The sequence below is a fragment of the Dermochelys coriacea genome, chromosome 8 (assembly GCF_009764565.3).
Source record: "Dermochelys coriacea isolate rDerCor1 chromosome 8, rDerCor1.pri.v4, whole genome shotgun sequence".
Taxonomy (NCBI): Eukaryota; Metazoa; Chordata; order Testudines; family Dermochelyidae; genus Dermochelys; species Dermochelys coriacea.
This window is the reverse complement of record NC_050075.1, coordinates 79,791,843-79,811,278: the sequence shown is the minus strand read 5'-3', so window position 1 is coordinate 79,811,278 and position 19,436 is coordinate 79,791,843. Positions and strand designations below refer to the sequence as shown.

Here is a 19,436-nt window from a genome sequence, read left to right as displayed (position 1 = left end):
CGATTGGCACTGCATGAGTAGGCGCCTGCACAGTGCCCGTTGCAGGATTGGGCCTTGGAGGCAACTTTTAAAAGTGTAGCCTTAAATGACCGCTGAAGGTTGCTGCATAGCGCAATAATATAATTGTGTTTTATTTCTCTGATAAAATAATTATGTGTAGTCAAAAAATAAACCTGAACAACTGTTTTTAAAGTACAAATATTTATTAAGGGTAACCAGAATTGTTTTCAAAATTTTAAAATATTACATTGAGAAATCATTTTATAAAATAATTCAGTGTTACTTTCACTGTCTGAAACAAAGTAGTGTATGTCCATAATTGCAGAGAAGGAGTATGCATACATCAAAAAAAACCCACCATTAGAGGTATCTAAACCTGTGAAATGTAATGTCATGCTGCACACTTTAGTTGTTCACAGGAACACACTGTATGAGCATCAACTGTGTTCTCCAAATCCTCAGACTTCTGGTCTAACCTAATCTGCTCTTCATCAAAGCTGGCTGTGGAGTCTGAAAATAAAAAAATGGGGGAGGGGAAGTGATGTGAAAGTTATTTGTATACTTTCCCTGGTCTCAAAAGTGCTAATTCAAATGGATTATCCATGATTATACAGTTATAATGCATTATATATATATAATTTTATATAATATAAAATCTGCATTTTGATCACTTTAAGAGTAAAGCAAACATCTCAAAACCCTAGGCCAAAGCAATTAAAAACTAAAAAAAAAAGTTGTAGGAATCAGTTTTTATGCAGGTCCAACTCCCACTGAACTAAATGAGAGTTTTGAATGCAGAAAGACTCCAGGGTCAAGCTTGTCATTTTAATGAGCATCATTATTTGGAATCTTATTTTTTTAAAAACAATACACTTTTAAAAATCATTTAGGCTAGCTTCTCCTACCCTTACCCATGTTGAAGTAACATTGCTCTGCAAGTAGACTTTACTGCTTTTTTTTCCTCCCAAAATTTAGGGTTTGGGGGTATTTGGGGCTTTTTTCACATTAGAAATAACACATCCTCTCTTCTTTGTGCTGAAGATTTTTGATAAACTCTTTGAACAACATGAATAACAGTGTCAAAGGAGGCTGTAGCCTGGACTGATGCACTTCCTCCCATAGCTGATGGGATAGGGGATGCTAAGTCTTCATAGCGTCTAACAATCGGACATCCATCATACACCTCCTGAAAAGGTATGGAGTTTTGAGACTTACCAGCTGGCACACAATGGAAACCAACAAAGACGGGGGCTGTTCTAGTTGCTGAACATCCTTTCACACAGCGCAAAACTGGCTCGACTGAATAGCATTTTGAGGCCACGTTTTCAAAACCAACTGGCTTCTCAATTTTGATGAATGTGCGCTGCAGTTTACAAGCTACAAGAAGTCAAATAATTGGATTTTAAAACCTAAGCTCTAGAAAGCATATACATTTCCCCCAACTACAACTGAGCATTACATAGATTAATCTGTGAAGTCAAAGAGATCTAAACAAAGTAGCTCAGTGATAAATAATATTTTAAATTTGCTCCCACTGAAGTTGATGGGAGTTTTACCATTGATTTCAGGAGGAGGAGGATCAGGCACTAAATTCTGCCCTGAAGAATGCCAACGGGATAACTACTGCATGTCTGTAACAAGAGGCATCCTGCAGTAACAGGCCAAGACAGCTCAGGGCAGGTGTTATGTTTTGCAGGGTAGGGTTGCTTCTTTGTGCAAGTGTGATGCACGTGCCTGACCTGCTCCTGGCAACATGGACGGACTACATGCTGCTCAACTTGGGGCACAATTACATTCCTTTTCTTCCATGTCGCATCACACCCCCTTTGGCCATAGAGGGCATTCTGACTTCTTACAGAGTGTAGCTGCTAATACGTTTTTGTACATCATGGCAAGATGTCATGTGCCCCCACCCTCTATCCATTAAAATGCTGTCCCTCTATAGCTCCTAATCAGTCTAGTGTAATTAGGAGAGAGAAACTTTATATTTTTGATAGACAATAAAAAGATGAAAGTAGCAGAATACAAATCAGCAATGAAGATATGCCCAATAAAATGCCTTTAAATTATATCTGTTTTTCATAGGCATTTACTGGTTCTTACCTGACTTACATTGCAAAAAGTCATTTTTGTGTTTATATGATTTAGCACACACACATCCCTCATGTAGATACATGATAAAAACTAAACTTGTATAACAATGCAACAACACAAGACCTTGCAATAAACTACCAATCTCAGGAAAATGTATTTTCTTTTATCTGTGAGCACCAATTACATTGATAGTGAAAAGCATGCACTAGTGGCAGATTGGCAGGTACTCTATTGTCCACCTCTGCTTTAGAACTTGGATCCAGTATAGCACATATATCTAAATATTGTAGCTATTCTTGAAGCTATTCACTTGTCACTCATGGTAATACATATATTTTAGAATCTTCATACCTCCAGCACAGGGCTCTTCTGAGAGAATCCAAGAATGAGCAAAGCTCACTGCATCTTTAGTTACATAGCCACTAGGCATTTGATATTTCTGTTTACTCTCGCCGTCATATTTTCCACAAATACCACATGTTTTTCCAGCCATCCAGAAACCAACTTGAATCTGTATGAAAACAAAGGAAAGGTCAATTTAAATGTTTATTTTATAAAAACAAAAACACTAACAGTGAAGAAAAAAGTACTGTACCTTAAGTGTATGTCCATCATAATAAAGTTTATCTATACCATACTCTGGGGCTTTTACTGATAAGCCGTCCTTCTCACTGCTGATCAGTATGTATGCATCTGCAACATAATAGCAAATTGATCTTTCTTTGAAGGCAAAAGTCACTCTTTTAGAGCCTGATCCAACTCCCATTTAAGGAAGAGTCTCCCGTTAACTTCAATGGCATTTGGATCAGGCTCTTAAGTTGACAAGTCTCTAAAACCTCAATCCTGAAATCAGATTTGCAAATGAGTACCTCAGCTCCTATACAAAACCCCAAAGAAGTACAGGTGCCAAATTAATACTGCTTTGTTAGGCTCTGTTCCTGCAAGCAGGTCCAATGAGGATCTTTGTCAAGAGATCTAATTGCAGGATCAGGGAATAACACAGTAATTATTACACATTAAATCAATTTGAGAATAGCTGTTTATAAAATATACACTGAATACAGTCAAAATGTACAATTCCTATAGTAATGACAGTTGTCTATGGAGAGGAATGGCATGCCCTAACATTTTTCTGGCTGCATGTCACAGAAAGAAGCAAATTTTTTAATATAATTTATGGGAAATAATTTTTTAAACACCAATACAATCCATTTTAACTGTTTAAGTGAGCCATTATTTGCTTCAAACAAACAAACAACACCCCCAAATCAGAAAACATAAATATTGGAAACTATAATAAAAAATATGGGATCAGATTGTGCCAATTGCTTAGAGTCCAAGCATGCAAAACAGGAATGGGGCACAATTAATAATGACCGCTGCTCTGGCAGAATCCCAGAGACACTTGGCAACACCTCCCCACCCCACACGGTGGCCAATATGTTAGCCAAGATGCTGCAATACTGTAGCTGCTGTAACTCCATTGCTCTATTTCGACAAATAGAGCTGGGCTAAATTTTTGTACAAAAAATTTTTGGGGCAAAAAAATGCAGATTTGGCTTCACCAAAACATTTAACAAATCCGTGTCAGTTTTGCCAAACTGTTTTGGTCAGAAAAAAAAACTAAAAATAAAAAATCAAAATGTTTGGTTTCAACATTTTCAAAATGAAATGTTTTATTTAAAATGACTTTTTGAATCAAAATCTTCAATTTTTATTTTTAAAAAAATCAATAATGTTTACAAATGCTTGAAACCTTTTCATTTTGGGTGGAATGAAAAGTTTCATTTTACCCACACGATATATTTACGTTTTTGGATAAACTCGGGATGCAAGATTATGCAGATCCAGTGTCCCTGTTTTTTGCCCATCTTCTTTGCTGCCCTCCAAAACAGTCTTGGTGGAGCCAGTGCAAAGAATCACTGTGTGGCATGCAGAAGGTGCACAGGCCACCCTGTACACATTGCTCTGTCATGGTCTGTGTGTTCCTTGCCTACCGCCAATCGAATTCTTAAGTAGTGCCAAGGGCCTTGGTCAGGCTCTCTAGATCAGGGTGAATTTTATCCTGAGAGCATTCTGCAGAACCACGCTCTTAAATATTATTCCCCAGCCACAAGTCTGATAATGTTGTTGGGTTTTAATTAAAATACTGCTGCTGCATTTATGGGGCTGGTGTGGTTCTCCCTCTTTCTTCAAATATATAGCAGGAAAGATTAAATGCAATATAAAATATTCTGTGTCACGTACCAGAATTAGATGTGTATGGGAGAATCTCTGCTGGGGTTTGAACACCATTGATCATCAACTGGATGAGTCCATTTGAAGGATACATGTCAATCTCACTTTAAAAACAGAACAAAATTAGTTTAAAGTAGGGGTGGGCAAACTAAGCCCTGCAAACTACGGTCCAACCCATCAGATCTTTTAATTCAGCCCTTGAGTTCCCATTGGGGAGTGGGGTCAGGAGCTTGCCCTGCTTCACATGTGCTGTGGCTCTGCGCAGCTCCTGGAAGCAATAGCATGTCCTTCTTCCAGCTCCTATGCATAGGGGCAGCCCGATGGCTCCGCGCACTGCCCCTGCAGCTCCCATTGGCTGGGAACTGCAGCCAATGAGAGCTGTTGGGGCAGCGCCTGCAGACGGGGCAGCACGCAGAGCTGCCTGGCCGTGCCTCTGCCTACGAGCTGGAGTGGGGACATACCGCTGCTTCCAGGAGCTGCTTGAGGTAAGTGCTGCCTTGAGCCTGCACCCCTGACCTCCTCCCATACCCCAACTCCCTCCTGCCCTCTGAATCCCTCGGTCCCAGCCTTCTGCATCCCAAACCCTTCATCCCCAGCCCAACCCCACAGCCTGCACGCCCAGCCGGAGCCCTCACCACCCCCCACATCCCAACCCGCTGTCCCAGCCCAGAGCCCCCCCCGTACCCTGAACTCATTTCTGGCCCAACCCCAGAACCTGCAGCCACAGCCCTCACCCCCTCCCTCACCCCAACCCCCAATTTAGTGAGCATTCATGGCCCACCATACAATTTCCATACCCAGATGTGGCCCTAGGGCCAAAAAGTTTGCCCACCTCTGGTTTGAAGGAATGTTTCCCTTTTGTGCTACTTAACTCACAATTCGTAAACACTGTAGCTCTGACCCTGCAGGGTCCTGAGTTCTTTTTCAACCCTGAAGTGAAGTACCCCAACACACTATAGGAGCTAAACAGATACTTCTATAATAATTAAAGTGAGTTGATGGTGCTCCACATTCCACAAGAAAATTGGGTTCTCTGTGGCAAAATTATGATCTCTCTAATTATCTGAAAATACTGCATATTGTAGCATTTTTCCCCAGTAAAAATGTGTTTTAAAATTTTATTTAGACATTACATTTATCATAAACAGTTTAGTTCTTCCAAAATATTTTAGCAATCATGATACACTGTTCATAATGTTTAAATAAGAATTTTTTACAGAGTTAGAAAATAAAAGACTGTTTCCTTATTAAATTACCACTTTAAAATAAAAATGATCCATAAGAATGGAGATTCAGTCACTTTTTTCAAATGTTCCCAAATGAGTTCACCACTCCTGAAAGGTGATAGCCTATTTGAATTCTAGGAAGCAGTAGGCGGAGCCCACCAAACTAAAGGCTCATGCCCATCAGGTGAGAAAGGGACCATAAGATCCAGGATACAAACGATTACTTAGGACAAAACATGACACAAACAGGAATGGTAGTGCAGGTCCAAAGTGTAAAACAGGGGTACTGTATGGGGACAGCGAGCAGGGAACCCCAGACAGCACCCACTGCTCTGTGAATGAGTACAAGGAGTCAGTAGATGTTTCCCAGAGGAACTCCTCCAGGATGCATGAAATGACAAGGGAATGGAAAAAGGCTCCACTGTCATAGAGAAAGCCCCCAGTGCAAAAGGTGCTAGACCAGGGGTTCTCAAACTGGGGGTCGTGACTCTTCAGGGGGTCACGAGGTTATTACCTGGGGGGTCGCAAGCTGTCAGCCTCCACCACAAAACCACAATTCATCTCCAGCATTTATAATAATGTTCAATATAAAAAAAGTGTTTTTAATTTATAAAGGAGTTCACACTCAGAGGCTTGCTGTGTGAAAGGGGTCACCAATGCAAAAGTTTGAGAACCACAGTGCTAGACTGACAGACTTGGAGCCTGCAACCTTTTATTTTGCCACAAAACAGGTACAGCACACTGTAAGCTTCCCTATGCTGCCCCAACTTATACCTTATACTAGAGGAGATCACCTACATTTCAAGGAAATAAAGGACAACTCTCCCATATTGTTTTTTGTGGTACATAATCATACACACATTATAATATCAAACTTTTCTATTACAGTGTGCAATTCTGCACAGTTGCTGCTGCAATATAAGACAATGTGTGTCCTAAATTGACTTGATAATGGATGTGGAACATTAGGCATCAAATAACGGATCACCTCTAAAATGAGAGAGTAGTTTAGTTTCCACCTACATTCAAACGTGTCCGCTCTGCCAAGATTGTCAAGTAGGATGCTAACTAGTATAATTGCAATCCTTGTACGTGCTCCCTAAGAACTGAACTGAGACAACCAACTAATTTCTCATAGTTTAATGAACAGTTGTCAGTTGGTAAAGATTTTTGGTTAGTACAAACCTCAGTTGCATTTAAAAAAGTGACCTACAGGTGTAAAGCTCTGTGTGTCTTTCAATTGACTTCAATAGTCATTGGATGGGCCCTCTGCCATTATCAATCCCCATTAATCCTCAAATTCCCTTGTGATCATTTTAGCATCTAATTGCCACATTCTCTGGAATTACTTACTGACTGGCAAGTTTGATATTGATTGCTTTAAGGTGAGCAGACTCTTCAGCTTTCTTCATCATCACCAGGAATTTCAGTTCTGGGCTACAATCTTGGGCCAAGACATGGTAGCAATTTGCAGGCATTGAGTAGTTGAATTCAACTTCATTGAAGGTTGTGATCATGTTTTGGGAGACTGAACAATGACCTGAAAAAAAAGCCCACCATTAGTGAGCTTTTTTCATTTTAGGTGTTCAAATGTAGTAATTGGTTTTTTTAATTTGTTCGGCCAGTTTCTGCTCTTGCCTACACTAGCATAAATTCAAAGTAACCCCATTCTATTGAATATTTTAATATTGGCTCCAGTGTGAGAGCAGCATTTGGCTCAGCACTGCACACAGGCAAGCAGAAATATGACCATGATACGAACACTATGAGATAAATTCTGCTCTTACTTGCTCTGGTGCAATCCTATAAATTTGGCCTATTGACCACAGTAACCTTGATGTGATGTAAATGAGAGCAGAATTTATCTCACCATGTTAATAATAATTACCACATCATTGACTTCAGAGAAGTAGCACCAGAAGATGGAGTTCCATGACAGAGTATTTGACATCTTATATGGGTTTATTGATTATACTGAGTTTTATCTGGATTAGTGCTGCTTAAAACCAAATCCTCAGAATATCAGCATTCTCCCCAATCCACTTTTCACTGAAATGGCATTCTCAGAAATTTTCCTACCAGCTTTGACTTCAATAAAGTAAAATCATGGGAATTTGTCCCAGTGGGTTTACGCTCGTGTAACTGAGAGCAGAATTGGCTCCTATATGTTTTCTTATTAAGTTTCTGTAACAAATGTAGAGACCAATTCTGCAGTCCTCCACATTGGGCCAAATTCAGCGGTGATACAAATCTATTGACTTTAGATGAATTGTGTCCATTTGCACCAGTGCATAATTTGGTCCTTTCATTGAAGATTTTACCTGAGAAAGGATTGCACAACTGGGTCCTTAATATTTCATTATTGAAAAAGTAAACCCTTAAAAACACAAATAAAGGAGGTGAGATTATGGCCAAGATTTGCAAAAGTGATTTTGGGTGCTCTTTAAGGAGTCTAAAGCTTCTTGCCCAAACACTGAAGTACTCAAAATGATTGATCACTTGTAAATCTTGGTCATATATTCCAATCTAATTTTATCCCAGGATTCTTAAGAGATAATGAATCTGACACAAAATAATGTGCAAATTTAGGAGAATGTGTGTTTTTTATTGCTGTCAATGGGCAGAATCAAACCTTAATTCCTGATCTGGATTTGAATATTGTAGTCATTAGTACAACATATGGTACACTGAGCCAAATTCTGCTATCATTTACACCTGTGCAACCTAGCTCACCTTGATTATAGATGTAAAGTTTTTGTTTGCAGTTCAATTTTTTAATAAATGTAAAATAATTCCAAGTAATGAAAAAAAATGAGGATATTAGTGCATGCCTTTGAAGATGATTAATTACTGACCTTTAAGACTGTCAATGACTGAGGATGGTATTTTAGTGAAGAAATTCCAAGCAGGATACTGCAGCACTGAAGTTGATATACGTGGATCTAAAGGAAGTGGCAGTGGAAGGCTAATGTCTCTGCCATAAATTGTGAGCTGAAAAGGAAACAGAAAACAGATTAAAATATAGAATATGCCAAATTTCTGCAAAACCTATATTTTTATGGTAATATTCAAAGGGGGCTGTGTTATGCATTATCTTTTCACTGATCGAAATCTACATGGTCACAAGTGAAAAGGAACGGAAGTCCCTATTTGTCTACACTACACAATGACTGCACAGGTGGCACATATGAAGTCTCTGGAATAACAAAAGGTGATGTAGATTAGCTCTGAGGTTCATTAATGGAGCTCTTTGAGGAAACATATACCACAGACCTCCACTGCCCAAATGGCTTGGGACCTGTTTACATGAGAGAGAAACTTCCCAGGTCTGAACTACCAGAGTCAAGATCAGTGAAGCCCCAGACTGGAGCTATATCATTTTGAAAGGGCTGCTGATAGGACATTATCTGTCAGGGGTCCTCAACAGTAATGTGTTCTCCCTGTTCTTGGCTCAACAGAGCCTGGATTTGTCAACCGTCCAAGCATGCTGTCCTCTTCCCGGATATTTGAGGAAGTGGTACTCTGAAGGCTGAACTATTTTTTATTAGTTAGTTAGTTGTTTGTTTGTTTCTTTGTGTATTTGTTATGCTGGCGCTATTTTATTTGTTGATTTGTTTTTTATCCATTTGAGTAGGGAAAAGTCAATTACAAGATACTTTTATTATGAAATAAAATTATGTAAAAGCAGCAAGAGCGTGGAGTAGGAGTTTATTCCTGTTTTTATAAACTGAAAAAAATATTTGTGGCTCAAGCCAAAACTCTTAACCTTCAGTTTTGTGAGCACTAAATTCTCCAGCAAACCTCTTTAAAAAAAAAAAAAGTAAAATATTTACATCAGGTAGCTTGAGAGCAACATCACAGGTTCTTGGAGAAGTTAGAGCCACAACCAGAGTAGCCTGTTGAGAGGGATTGTTCTGTTCCCTTTGGGAAAATCCAAACATGTATGCAACTCCTGGAACAAATGTGTAAAACCTGGAAGAGAGAATAAGTGATTTAATTGATTTTCTGTGGAGAGTTTTATTTAAATTCCATTCATACTGAAACACTCATAATGAAATAAATGCTGTATTTGGCATCGGTTAGAGAGCAAGCCTGTCACCGAGCAGTGCATGTTAGTATGTGGTACTGTGCAGGGCAGGAGAGGCAGCAGTATCAAAAACACTGAAAATTGCTACTGAATTCAGGAGGCCGCATGACAGCACGCAGTAAGTGGGGTGGATAGCCAAGCTGTGTTAAAGACGTTCAATGTTGAGAATTGGGCACCCCCAATCCATTAAATACCTAAAAAACAGACAGCTTGTTATTAAAGCCCCACTACGTGTTAATGGGATCCATTAGCAGGGGCCCTTACGCTCACTTGGATTCTCACTGTGAAAAGATGAGGACCTCATCATCAGTCCCTATTATAGGTTTGGGTCCTAAATAGAGCCATACAAAAAATTGCCTCAAAACAAGTGTTGCCTCCAAAAGAATAAGAATGAACTCTGTTACACTCAGTCCCTTGTTCATCCTCCACAATAAGTGCCTGTATTGTACATGAAAAAATGCATTCAGAACAGAATTTTCCAGGTATTCCATTGGATAGTTTCTATCTAGGGTAGCAAGAGCAGATATCAGCCTAACCAAGTAATCCAACCTAGTTTAAACTATGTTCTCCTCAAGTATCTGGTGGTAATCTGTTAACCAGGCAGCTACTATCCCAGTGTCTCTAACTAACATGTACATGTATGTATTCAGGTATCAAGAGAAGTTGCCATCTGTGTGTCTCCATGTTGGACAACACTGAAAAAACCCCACTGTAGTGTGGCTGTGAACCCATAAAAGAAGCCTATTCTGAATCTAGCAATGCACCATTTTCTTATAATCACTGCCACATTAATTAAAAAACGAGGAGTACTTGTGGCACCTTAGAGATTAACAAATTTATTAGGGCATAAGCTTTTGTGGGCTAAAACCCACTTCAACGGATGCATGCAGTGGAAAATACAGTAGGAAGATACATATATACACAGAGAACATGAAAAAATGAGTGTTGCCATACCAACTGTAACAAGACCAATTAATTAAGGTGGGCTATTATTAGCAGGAGAAAAATACCTTTTGTAGTGATAATCAGGATGGCCCATTTCAAACAGTTGACAAGAAGGTGTGAGTAACAGTAGGGGGAAAATTAGCATGGGAAAATAGTTTTTACTTTGTGTAATGACCCACCCACTCCCAGTCTTTATTCAAGCCTAATTTTATGGTGTCCAGTTTGCAAATTAATTCCAATTCTGCAGTTTCTTGAGAAACTGCAGAATTGAAAAACTGATAATAGCCCACCTTAATTAATTGGTCTCGTTACGGTTGGTATGGCAACACCCATTTTTTCATGTGGTGGGTTTTAGCCCATGAAAGCTTACGCCCAAATAAATGTGTTAATCTCTAAGGTGCTACAAGTACTCCTCGTTTTTTTGCTGATACAGACTAACACAGTTACCGCTCTGAAACCTGCCACATTAATGTACTCTAATTAGTATTTAATGAACTTTGTGTTTCAAATGGACCTATTGTGCTGCTCTAAGAGAGACTCATGCTAAGGATTACACTAAAAAAAAGTGAATTGGAGACTAAATAAAATAGGAGAGACCAATGTGTCTCTGATCCTTTGAAAATTTCCACATTCAGGAGTTTTGCCTGTGTGGGAACTGCAGGATTGTGCCTGTAATGGTTGAACGTTCATTGCTGATTATGCATTACCCAGTTTGATTATGTTGTAAAATAAGTAAAGAATTTAGATTTCAAAAAATGATGAGTCAAATCTCACCATCTTGCAGCTATTTTGATTCTTGAAGGAACTTTAGGCCACTCTAGCTTGATCTGTGTGGCTGGGTAATCAGCAAATTGGCCAGTTACAACTTTTCCAACAATCCTGTAGTCCTGGCAATCCTGGCCCCATTTTAGATAACCCTAAGAGAGAGGAATAATTACTTTTATTTTCAATTTAAAATATAAAAACATAGTAATATCAATATAAAACATTTACTGTTGGTCAGATTATGTTTGAACCTTACCACTGCTTTATAAGAATTTACTATTGAAGCATCAGCACAGAGTTTCCATTTACTTGATTCTGAGATGTTTGACACAAACACTTGTATCCTGGGTGTTGTGGAGTGTAAGTCTGTGTACATCACAAGCTGGAAGCCTGCCAGCTTTCTGTCATTTCGAATAGCATGAAGAATAACAGCCAGTATTGGAGGTTTACTGTCTCCCAAGAATTTAGGCTAAAGTCACAGGAGAAAAAGTCAGTTGGATCATTTTTAAAAGTAAAGTAAAGTACTACACTGCATGTCAGATAAATTAATATTTGTTAAAGGAATGGTCTTTATTAAAAAAACATGCTATGTGCAGTACTTGGCAGAATCCTATCCAGAAATACAGTGAAATCCTTTAAGCATGTGATCCAGCCCATTGAAGTCATTGAGAGTTTTGCCATTGACTTCCAGGGGAGCAGGATCAAATCCTAAACAAGTAAAACAATAATGGAAAAAATCTTTTACAAGAGCAATTTCAGTGTAACAGAAGGAAACATGGAATAGAAATGTGACCTGACAAAGAACAGATCTTTTAGATTGACAAAATTTGGGATTGAGCCGGCATTCTTTATTCATTCAAAACTCATAATGAAATCAAACAGCACAGGATCAGATTCTTTCATTGTACCAAACTGAAAGTTAGTTAATAAAATAACTGCCTTCTTAAACAAATACATTTTAACTTTTAAAACCATAATAATTTATGTCCACAGACAGATCTGTTCAGCATATTTACACTGCACAGAGAAAACATTATATTCATTAAGGTCCAGATTCTGTCTGTCATTCTTACATTGTGTAATACCTGACTATGCACATAGAGTAAAATTTTCAAATGTCCCCAAGTCCCATTAACTTTCAGTGGAACATAGGTTCCTAAATGTCTATGTCACTTTTGAAGATTTGGTTCCTAAATCACTTAGGTGTTGTTGAAAATTTTACCCATGGCCTTGTTGAGATGAATGGAACTATCTGCAGAGAAAGGCTCTACTAAACATGCATCAGGACAGCAGAATCAGGACCTAAGCAGTACAGGATGCAATCCGCTGACAACACAAATCAGAAATTGCTATAGACCTAATTCAGATACTTTTATACATGTTGAGTAGCACTTCACAAGTGGTCCCATTTATTTTAATGGGACTACTCACTTAGTATGCACTATTCATCATGATGTGCAAGCATATCTCTTAGGTTCAGTTAACCCACCTTTATTGGACATAGTAGTAAAAGCTATTCAATGACAACCCAAGGCACAGTACTTCTATACTGGCAAGAAAGAGAGTTATAATAATTTATATACAAAAGAAAAGGAGTACTTGTGGCACCTTAGAGACTAACAAATTTATTTGAGCATAAGCTTTCGTGAATCAGCTCACGAAAGCTTATGCTCAAATAAATTTGTTAGTCGCTAAGGTGCCACAAGTACTCCTTTTCTTTTTTGCGAATACAGACTAGCACGGCTGCTACTCTGAAATAATTTATATATTATTTAATATAATAACTCACTAATTATATCTTTCCTTTACTAGTATCAGAATTTTACAATAGATGGAAATCCGTGGCAGTGTTGACAAAGTTTTCACCTGCTTTCGTTTCTTGTTGAATACACCCACCTGAGCACTTGCTGTGTAGCTGCCTTCATCACTACTCTCAGAAGAACTAGAACTGGAGGAAGAAGAGCTACTGCTGCTGCTTGGGACTTTCTTTCTTGGATACTGCAACAATTGAAGAATCATCCTTAATCAAGTGACTTACCACGACAGTTCACAGAAAGTGGTTCCACAAGTTACTTTTAACACTTTTCTTCTCAGTGGACCAAATCCTGCTCCCCCTGAAGTCAGTGAAACCAGTGTTTGGCCCTGCATGCACAGAGCAGAAAATGTACCTGTTCTCTGTGTGCCGACATGAACCGATACTGATAAATTTCTGGATCAGCCTGTGAAAATAAACAAGAAGTAAAAGTAACTCCCATAAAAGCTGCTTTGGGTTACTGCTCCAAAAGGTGCAGCACAAAATATGGCAAAATATTAGGTAAGAATTTCAGTAATAAAATATACGCAACACTCAAATCTGAGTGACTCAGAGAATCTCAGAAGTTAGAGATGGAAGAGATCTATATTAGGTCACCTAATCTATAACCATGATGGCAGAGAGCAATCCTGTACAATGTATTTTTATTACTTTGCCCAGTGCTCCATATACTTCTAGTTTCCAGCCTCACTCTCTGTATAAACTCTCTTGTATAAACAGGGAAGTAAGAGTAAATTGTACTAGTGCCACTGGACTCTCTGGGTCTAATTCTGCCCTCAATTATGTGAGTTTCAGAGTAGCAGCCATGTTAATCTGTATTCGCAAAAAGAAAAGGAGTACTTAGAGACTAACACATTTATTTGAGCATAAGCTTTCGTGAGCTACAGCTCATGCATCCCATGAAGTGATGTGTAGCTCACGAAAGCTTATGCTCAAATAAATTTGTTAGTCTCTAAGGTGCCACAAGTCCTCCTTTTCTTTTTGCGAATTATGTGAGTGTAACTCTCATTCAAGTCAATGAAGTTACTCCTGTGACGGGGCAGAATTGGTCCCTATATAATTAATGCATAATGCATAATTTCCTGATTTATTATAACAAAGTGCATAAAGTAACATAACTATTTCCAGAAATATAATTCGTACAGACTTAAGAGTCTGAATGAGTTACCTGCTGTTTGGAATACTCGCTGTCACTGCTGCTGCTACAGCTCCTCACTGGTTTGTCACTTTTCCCTTGCTGTTCTTTGTTTGCAGCATGATCCTCTTCACTGCTACTGCAGCTTCTGCTGTTACTACTGTCACTGCTACTGCTGCTGCTGCTGTCTCTCCTGCTGCTTCCTTCCCTTTGTCTAGGTTGCCATGTTTTGTCTTTCATGTCTGTATTCCTGTATTTGTCATCAACAGAAGAGGAGGAGGAGGAAGATGATGATGAGGACAATGATGAGGATGAGCTGGATTGATATTTAGTAGCTGGATCTGTGCGAATTTCTGCAATTTTGATTTTATCTTTCTTGGCAGCCTGCTTCTTAAGGTGCTGATGTGCACTTCTGTTTGCAGCCTGCAAGTCCAATCAAATGTTACTTTGAAGAATTATATCAGTTAGTGAGACAGATTTTTAAAAATTCATTTTCCTATCATATTCAGTGCAATGTTATTGAATTTAAAGCCACTTGCATGTTCTTGACTTTCCAGGAATAATAGCTTCATTGCTTTGGGAATTATATATCATGTGTCACGAGGAAAACATTCAGGCCTCCTATTCCCCTATCTTGGAAATATCCATCTAAGGGTTAGGAGATTGTGTGATTCTTCCTCCAAATCATTTGGCAGGATTAACCCTGCCTCTTGACGAACAGGGCACTTTGCCCCATAAACTTAGCCTTTCAGATGCAGGATATCCACAGGACACAGGAGAAGTTTTTGGAGGCCCAAGATCTCCACACTGCTCCCTTGGCTCTCATCCTCCTTTGTAGCACAGTCAATTTCACATTCTGTATCTCATCATATACTAGCACAATGCAGCAATGTTTGCATTGTAAATACTGAGAGCAAATGTTTCAAAGTATAGAATCATAGAACTGGAAGGGATCTCAACAGGTCATCTAGTCCAGTCCCCTGCACTCAAGGCAGGACTAAGTATTATCTAGACCATCCCTGATAGGTGTTTGTCTAACCTGCTCTTAAAAATCTCCAATGATGGAGATTCCACAACTTCCCTCAGCAATTTATTCCAGTGCTTAACCACCCTGACAGTTAGGAATTTTTTCCTAAAGTCCAACCTAAACCTCCCTTGCTGCAATTTAAGCCCATTGATTCTTGTCCTATCACCAGAGCTTAAGAGAAAAAATATTTCTTCCTCCTCCTTGTAACAACCTTTTACATACTTGAAAACTGTTATCACGTCCCCTCTCAATCTTCTCTTTTCCAGACTAAACAAACCCATTTTTTTCAGTCTTCCCTCATAGGTCATGTTTTCTAGACCTTTAATCATTTCTGTTGCTTCTCTCTGGACTCTCTCCAATTTGTCCACATCCTTCCTGAAATGTGGCACTCAGAACTGGACACAATACTCCAGCTGAGGCCTAATCAGAGTGGAGTAGAGCAGAAGCATTACTTCTTTTGTCTTGCTTACAACACTCCTGCTAATACATCCCAGAATGATGTTCACTTTTTTTACAATAGCATTACACTGTTGACTCATATTTAGCTTGTGATCCACTATGACCCTTAGATCCATTTCTGCAGTACTCCTGCCTAGACAGTCATTTCCCATTTTATGTGTGTGCAACTGATTGTTCTTTCTTAAAAGGAGTACTTTGCATTTGTCCTTATTGAATTTCATCCTATTTACTTCAGACCATTTCTCCAGTTTGTCCAGATCATTTTGAATTTTAATCCTATTTTCCAAAGCACTTGCAATCCCTCCCAGCTTGTTATCATCTGCAAACTTTATAAGTGTACTCTATATGCCATTATCTAAATCACTGATGAAGATATTGAACAGAACTGGACCCAGAACTGATCCCTGCAGGACCCCACTCATTATGCCCTTCCAGCCTGACTGTGAACCACTGATAACTACTTTTTTGGAACAGTTTTCCAACCACCTTATAGTAGCTCAATCTAGGTTGCATTTCCTTAGTTTGTTTATGAGACAGTCATGTGAGACAGTATCAAAAGCTTTACTAAAGTCAAGTTATACTGCATCTACCGCTTCCCCCCATCCACAAGTCTTGTTACCCGGTCGAAGAAAGCTATCAGGTTGGTTTGACAAGATTTGTTTTTTACAGATCCATGCTGACTGTTACTTATCACCTTATTATCCTCTAGATTTTTGCAAATTAATTGCTTAATTATTTGCTCCATTATCTTTTCGGGTACAGAAGTTAAGATGACTGGTCTGTAATTCCCCGGGTTGTCCTTATTTCCCTTTTCATAGATGGGCACAATATTTGCTCTTTTTCAGTCTTCTGGAATCTCTCCCGTCTTCCATGACTTCTCACAGATAATCGCTAATGGCTCAGATATCTCCTCGGTCAGCTCCTTGAATATTCTAGGATGCATTTCATCAGGCCCTGGTGACTTGAAGACATTTAATTTGTCCAAGTAATTTTTAACTTGTTCTTTCCCTATTTTAATCTCTTCTGATCCTACCTCATTTTCACTGGCATTCACTACGTTAGACATCAAATCACCACCAACTTTCTTGGTGAAAGCCAAAAAAACAAACAACAAACAACTTCTTTATTTGAAATGTAATAATAAGATACTGAATAGGTCTGATTTGATTAGGCTTTTAAGTCTCCTTTCCTTCCTTTTTAGTTTAACAAGCCTAAACTACCTCGCACTGTCCCTTCAGCATATACTTTTTTACTCTTTAGAAAATATTTACTGTTCTAACTAAATCAAACTGTTTTTTTCCTGCAGATTTCCCTCTAATTTTGTAGGACCATTTATTTTGTTTCATTGAATGGGATTTTTGTTGTTGTTTAATTATCTTTCATTTCAAACCAAGTCAATTACCTTAAATATACTTTCAATTCCTAGGATCTTCTTCAGTTTCGTTTGAACCACGTCATCTGGAGTTGAATCATCATCTTCCTCTGACACTAGGGTTACCAGCTGGATTATTCTGAAAGCTGCCCTGGATCCTGCCTGAATCTCCAGCTGTATTTTGTCAATAGCAGCATCTCTACGGACTAAACAGCAGACACATGCATTAAGGGATATACTGCTTTAGTTGTACTGATGCGGAGAAACAGAAAATTTTGTGCATAATACAATACCTGGTTTTAAAACTAATTTGATTTCACCCTCTCCAACCAATCTGTGTAGAAATGTATCTTTTAAGAAAGCAGCATCTCGTAATTGAAGATTAAGACAGGTTTGGCAACCCAAACTATGTAATTTGCTACAAAAGACTAGTGCATAAGATCTTCCTCCAGCTCTGCAGTGAAATTCCTCTTCTGAGCCATAGGAATATTTCTCAGACATCCCGTCAGAAGCTGTTCTTTGCTGCATTAAACAGAAACATGGCAGGCTTAAGGGGAATTGGAGAGAGAGCAAAAGTGACTCAAAAACTGGTGCAGGACTCCCAAGCAGCAGCTGGCCCCCTGCTTAAAGGGGATTCCCAAGCACGAAGGGCACTTAGCAAAGCAGAGCCTGGAGCTGTGTTACCATTTGCACTGATTTCCACAGGGCTTGGGAAGCAAAATGCACATCCTGTTCCCTGCCCTCTCCATTCTGCCTGAGGCCTACACCTTCCATGTGGATCTGATGGCCCAGGGAAGCCTCTCTATGGAGTACTGGGAAGAGGAAGAGAGCCCCATGCTTATGGATGATCCCGCCTACTGTGAAGAAACAGCCAGATCTGTACACTTAGGGTCTGCTCTGCACTGAAATGAGAGGAATGAGCAGACCAAGAGTAAGAATTCCATCACTTGGCCCATTAAATTCTACTGCAGCGATGTATATGAAGACTGATTTCAAATGGTCTGAACACCTAAGTCCCATTGACTTCAACAGGAGTTATGGGAGCTCAGCACTTCTGAAAATCAGATCCATTATCTATCTATCTATCTATTCATCCATCCATTATCTATCTATCTATAATATACAAATACAGGAGTGTTAATTACCGTTGTGGCACCATTTCTTGAAGTCCTTTCTGCCGATTTAAAACGTTGCTCAGAGACATCCAATACAGCTTCTTCTGGTAGAACTAACAATCTCTTTGCTGAAGTTATCTCTTCCACATTTCTTGAAATAGCATAAACTTTAGTCCTGTGGGGATAGGCACAATACACTACTTGTAAATGGCTCTATCAATAATATATTTTATTCTATTCTGATTTTTCACAGGCCTGCTATTTTTAATCCAGAAGAGATAGAGATGATGCTTGGCAGAAGAAAGCAATGTGAAGAAATAACAAGGATTTTGACTGCTCTGTTTGTTGGTGGAGTCTACTCATCCCTTTCAAAAGACGTTCACAATCTTGGGGTTGTTGGGGGCTCTCTGTTGCTGTTGGATTCCCAGGTAACCATAGTGGCTCAGAGTACTTTGTTTTATCTGTGTATAATAAGGGTAATCTATGACTTCTCCTTGATGACTTTGCCACAGATACTGCCTTTGTCATGTCCAGATTGGACAACTGCAATGCACTCTACTTGAAGCTGCCCTTGATGCTGTCCTTCATCTACTTTTAGTGAAATGCACACTACAGCTGTTCTCCATGTACTGCACTGGCTCCCCATCTGCTTCTGGTTGAAATCTAAGGTATTGGTTCTATACTGCAAAGCCCTTCATGATTTTGGATCTGGCTTTTTTAGAGACTGTCTCTCTCCGTAAGTCCCACCAAAACTGCTGAGATGAACTGATGTGTTTTGAAGACATTCTGTAGCTGTGATGACTTAAGGATTGGAGATAGGGCGTTGGTAGTCTAAGGTCTCACCTATGGAACTCCTTCTCTCAACTAGCCCTCCAGAACTTAAATTTACTGCCCTGCTGAGTATAGTTCAAGACACATCATGAACAATGGCTCTGCCGTGGGCTATTTATGGTTAATTAGAGTTGATACAGTATGTTGCTTAATGGGGACAGTTCAATTTCATCAGTTTCATATTTCTAGATGCTAACAGCATGAGCGCATAACAATTATTAACTAAATAAAACGTTAGAGTAGTTGAGCTCTGTATGAGCCAAACAAAGGATTATAAAGGCAGGGGCATTTAGAAGTGCAATAATGGCAATTACTCTACAAGTTAACTT

The 19,436-nt window shown here is 39.1% G+C and overlaps 1 protein-coding gene across 1 annotated transcript in view; it reads right to left on the bottom strand.

Moving 5' to 3' along the window:
- Positions 1-257: 257 nt before the first annotated feature.
- LOC119860517 (vitellogenin-2-like) overlaps positions 258-19,436 on the bottom strand; it is a 34,444-nt gene continuing 15,265 nt past the window's right edge. Inside the window, exons 20-35 of the mRNA XM_043491456.1 lie at positions 18,307-18,451; positions 17,455-17,683; positions 17,192-17,367; positions 14,337-14,726; positions 13,524-13,574; positions 13,252-13,353; positions 11,612-11,824; positions 11,365-11,507; positions 9,392-9,530; positions 8,414-8,549; positions 6,912-7,098; positions 4,342-4,436; positions 2,690-2,787; positions 2,446-2,605; positions 1,216-1,377; positions 258-510 (exon numbers count right to left, since the gene is read on the bottom strand). Coding sequence (XP_043347391.1) covers positions 392-510; positions 1,216-1,377; positions 2,446-2,605; positions 2,690-2,787; positions 4,342-4,436; positions 6,912-7,098; positions 8,414-8,549; positions 9,392-9,530; positions 11,365-11,507; positions 11,612-11,824; positions 13,252-13,353; positions 13,524-13,574; positions 14,337-14,726; positions 17,192-17,367; positions 17,455-17,683; positions 18,307-18,451 — 2,545 coding nt within the window. The 3' untranslated portion in view covers positions 258-391. The remainder of the gene's footprint in view (positions 511-1,215; positions 1,378-2,445; positions 2,606-2,689; positions 2,788-4,341; positions 4,437-6,911; positions 7,099-8,413; positions 8,550-9,391; positions 9,531-11,364; positions 11,508-11,611; positions 11,825-13,251; positions 13,354-13,523; positions 13,575-14,336; positions 14,727-17,191; positions 17,368-17,454; positions 17,684-18,306; positions 18,452-19,436) is intronic.